Source organism: Aaosphaeria arxii, assembly GCF_010015735.1.
Source record: "Aaosphaeria arxii CBS 175.79 unplaced genomic scaffold BU24scaffold_6, whole genome shotgun sequence".
Lineage (NCBI taxonomy): Eukaryota > Fungi > Ascomycota > Dothideomycetes > Pleosporales > Aaosphaeria > Aaosphaeria arxii.
In genome coordinates, this window is record NW_022983479.1 from 1,303,826 (window position 1) to 1,308,389 (window position 4,564).

The 4,564-nt window shown below is 50.0% G+C and overlaps 2 protein-coding genes across 2 annotated transcripts; one reads left to right on the top strand and one right to left on the bottom strand.

The window, feature by feature from the left end:
* BU24DRAFT_424542 (uncharacterized protein) lies at positions 1 to 651 on the top strand. The gene has a single exon (XM_033528534.1). It carries the CDS (start codon positions 14 to 16, stop codon positions 509 to 511), a length of 498 nt encoding a protein of 165 aa, XP_033381883.1. The 5' UTR covers positions 1 to 13; the 3' UTR covers positions 512 to 651.
* Positions 652 to 2,425: 1,774 nt separating this feature from the next.
* BU24DRAFT_424543 (uncharacterized protein) lies at positions 2,426 to 2,852 on the bottom strand. Its single transcript, XM_033528535.1, has one exon. The coding sequence runs from the start codon at positions 2,690 to 2,692 to the stop codon at positions 2,495 to 2,497; it is 198 nt and encodes a 65-aa protein (XP_033381884.1). The 5' UTR covers positions 2,693 to 2,852; the 3' UTR covers positions 2,426 to 2,494.
* Between the last annotated feature and the right edge of the window lie 1,712 nt (positions 2,853 to 4,564).

A 4,564-nucleotide genomic window follows, 5' to 3' on the forward strand; every position in this document is an offset into this window, starting at 1 on the left:
CAAACTCAACTTCATGGACCTCTCCGAAACGCCCCTCCGACCCACCGCGCCCCGCAAGAGACTCCGCCGCAAAGCCTCGAACCAATCCCTCCCTGCTCCCTCCTCCGGCGCTCGCGAGATCCGCTCTTCAAAACACTTCTTCACCCGCGCCGCGACAATCGACCTCGCATACGGCACCAACGCCTCCTCCTCCCCCTCCCATACCACCAACCCATCCCCCGGAACCTCCTCCCAGCACACTCACCACAGACCAGGCTTCCCCCTGCACTCCCTCCCCATCGACGCCGTGACCTTCCGCCCAGTCTTCTACCGCCGGCGGCTCGACGCATCGACGCGGAACAGGATATACGTCAGGGACGAGGCGGTCGATGGGCCGTTGTCGAAGAACTCACAGAGGCTGTTCAGGAGGGTGGAGAAGGGGGCGTTTGGGGGGCTTGTGCTGCATAGTTCGATGGTCGGGGCGAGTGTTGCGCGGATGACGAATAGCGTGGATGTGTATTGTCTGCATTGATTTTTATTGTGTCGTGGAGTTGTTTGAGATTTTCTTGGTTCTACTGTGAGGGGGGTTGTGAGGTATAGATGACGCGTGATTGTATTTGTTCTTTTGATACTATGCAATATCGATATGATCCATCAATATTCTTCTCAACCCGATTTGCTTTCACTACTAGAACACCAACGATAGATGTACACGTGCGTATCCATGTCTCCTTTTCATCCATCCAGTTTTGGATGTTTCGTCTTGTGTACCTAATCTACTTCATAAAGCCTTTTCACACATTTGCTCTTTTCCTTCCTCTTAGATGTGTCATTTACGGTGGAGAGGTGTCGGCGTCTGCTAGGTATATCTAAAGAAACTTGACAGGTAGCGCTATGCCTTTCTCCTCCTTCGTCTGCTTCCAATTTCAATTTTCAGGTTGATGCGTATGTTTTCTTCCGTACGCAGACATAGAGAGAGAGTGAGATATCGTGAGTTCACGCGTACGGTTAGTTATGTGTGATAGTGTCGATCGGTCACTGCGAAAAGAACGCTACATATCAAAGTGCTCAATCAGTCCCTCACAAGGCGCAGTATCAACTCCGTCCCAGACGAACATAACATCGCTCGTATCTGTCTTCTTCCACCAGCCCGCCCCACCAGATGACCGACTGTGACAATTGGTAGTATTTCACTACTGGCTGGCGCTCGTCGTCCATCCATTTACTCACCACGATCCACCCCAGCGTGAGGCTTACTTTGAGGATGGGGGATTTGGTGGGAAAATGAGTAGCCTATCCATAAAGCCGACCCGACATCTAATACAGTCCTGCCTGACAAACAGACCACTCACACACACACACACCCCAGCCCTAACTTACCTCACCTTACCATACTCGTACCGTACCGTACCTACCTCTCTCCCGTCTAAGACTAATGGCTCAATTCCATGTGTGCGGCGTGCCAGTTACGTACGTCGTACCTAATGGGCATTCGCTCGCTCGCTCGCCACTATGCTTATCGCGGTGCCTAAAGTGTCTAAGGGGGAGGGTGGAGTGCTCGAACGGGAAGTGTAGACGAGGCTAGGTGACTGCACTGGTCGCGTTGAACTTGACGTTACTTGACGTTACTCGGGGAAAGTGTGTGAGTTAAGTTAGTTAGTTGGTCTTGGCTTCGAGACTCAGAGTAGGCAGGTACCAGCGAACAATTGGATTTGGGGGAGGTGTAAGTGGGTGGGTAAGATGCCGTATCTGGACGAAACTGAAGCAATGTACACGGTACGGGTATTTGTGTGAGGATGGGCAGGGAAGACGATGTACCGGTACCTCGGCTGCTGGGCTGGAAGCGTATTCGCCGGTTGTCGGTGGTGGTGGTGGTGGTGGTGGTGGTGGTGGTTTGTGGTTTGATAAGTGCAATCAGCGGGGACGGGATTGGTGGAACGGGGGTCACTTACGTGCGTACTTACACCTACCTACTTACCTACTAGGTACTTGTACATACAGCACAGCTTGGTGTGCGAACAAATCTGGTTTTCTTGTTCAGACGATATCGATAATGGTGTAGTTGTTTGTATGTATGTACGAGTGGGCTTATTATCACGTTTGCTGCCGGAGACAGGCGTAGAGTTGGATCCGGGAGGATTAACTATAGAGACCTGCTGGATGAGGAGATGTGGCAGGGTCGTATCTACGTATGCAGAGGACTTGGACATGCAGGGTGGGTGAGGCATGGCATGGGTAGGGTGGGTGGAGAGCGACGCTCGTATCTACATATAAGAATAGAAGCAGGAGCTGAAGAGGTAGGCGTGGAGATGTAGCGGTACATTTGCTGGAGGATAGAGAAGATGACTCTTCTCGAAGATGTGGCGATTGATGGAAAAGGGCATTCGGACCCTGGAATGATATGGATTCTACGGAGTAATGATGATGATGATAGACATAATGATAGACACGATGAACATCACTCGAAAACGGGAGATATCGACGATTGTCTTGGCTGTGGAGCAAGGCACGATAATCAACGACGGCGATACCTAACTCCGGACCGGATATGGTAAAAGTTCGGTCGGTTAGGTAACGATTGCAGAGTGGAGAGTAGCTTGTAAGGCAAGGTGGAGTGGAGCGGAGTGGAGTGGAGTCGTACAAATCTCGTATGCGTGCGACCTCGAGAGACGAGAGACGAGACACGAGACGACAGACGAGATGATGGATACATATTATGGAGATTATTTGACCCGGACCCTGAAATTCGCAGGGCAGGATCGGCAGTGGCCCGGACACGTGCCGTGCCCTGCCTAGGCGGTGAGTATTCTCGGTAGCATCTGGATACGCACGCAGCAGTTGTCGACGTAAGAATAATTAAATCATTACGAACGCGAAGAGACCTAGAGAAAATTAAAAAAATCCATGGATGAGACGGTAGAAGACGGAAGATGGCTTCCTAGGCAGAGGGGCGCAGCTACGGAGGTGGTGTGGTGTGGTTATGAGGGAAATGAATTTTCATTATGTTATGGAAGACGAATGGAGAAGAACGGATGATGATGAGCCAGGAGAAGGTTAGAACGGCGGTTGAAGGTGAAGAGGGTTGGAAGGGATATGACGCGCAGTGCCAATACCGAGTACATAAGAGTAATTCGGTCGCTTGGTTGGATGCGGAAGGGAGAGGGAAGGGGAGGGTTGAGGTTAAAGGGAAGTGTAGTTAGAAGTAGAGTTGATGGGTGTTGGCTAATACGGTAATGGGAAGGGTTGAATGATGGATTGGCATACATGTGGTGATTGAAGAGAGTGGATTGTCGATTAGTGACTCGTAGTTGGTTACACAGTACACAGTATGTACAGTAACTAGTGCGAGTATGAATAGTCCCGGTACTTGTAACTACTGGGGAGAGTGTACGTAGTGTGTAGTGTACCTATGTACGGAGTAGTATGTACGGAGTATGTATGTAATTACTGGTGTAGATCTCCGTTATCGTGTGCGGAGTGGCTTTGTATGGTTGAATCTCTGAAGAGCAGAAAACGTGGGCAAATACTTTTACACAAGATCAACTCTGGTGGGGGAACATTGTCGAGATATGATTGGACGATAAGGGACATAGACAAGGGGAGGACGTGATTGGACGATGGGCAGGGAGAGTGGATGAGTGGGAATCTCTTATCTTGCAGGGCCCAGGGACCGACAAACCGGGAGATTCTCTCCAATCTGAGGCTAAACTTGTTTGGGTAATTCATCACGTAAGGGTTTCCAACGTCTGTCTCCACCCTTTCCAGCCTCTTGTCCTCGTCTCTACTCTAGTCTCTATCAATGTCTACGATTCTCTCGAGTCTCTGCCAACCGAATCCACTCAATTCCCTTCCGAATCCAATCATTCACCCTAGCCCCCGTCGCTTATTCCGTAACATCTACCTGATTATTTGCATTTACGAGTAGATTATCATCATCATCGTCGTCGTCTCAGTCGTTGTCTATCCTACCGAGTACATGCCTTAGTAGTGACCTATTATTGTTCCGACAGTTCAGTTACGTTACGAGAGTAGTCTATTCCATAGGTTAGCCTGCCCGCTAGTTCCCATCTCCTCCGCCGTCCCATTTGTCCACCACTATTCACAGTCTCTACTACTCTCTACTACTCCGTACTCTCTGACTATTTCCTTCACATGTTACGTTTACAATTCATTTCCAACACCACCTACACAGTAGTTACTACCCCAAGACTGACATTCTATGCCCATTATTTGCCCATATTGACCTTCAACCATTGATCCATTGCTGCACCTCAACATCCTACATCCTATCCTAACCCAGAAGACTACAACTCCCCGTGCGCCCGTCTTCTGCCTTGTATCTCGTCTTGTCTTGTCTTGTCTTGTCTTGTCCTCTTCTTTTCTTCTTCCTACTCACTCACTCACTCACTCTTCCCGACTCTGCTCTCTTCTCCATCATCTCTCCTCGAGATCCACCTTCCTCTCCTCCATCTCCGCGCGCGCATTGTCCCTGCTTCACCCAGACAGAATCCACCTCCACAACTCACCTCCACTCTCTCCTCCTCCTCCTCCTCCTCCTCCAACAGTACAGTCGCGAAACTTCGCA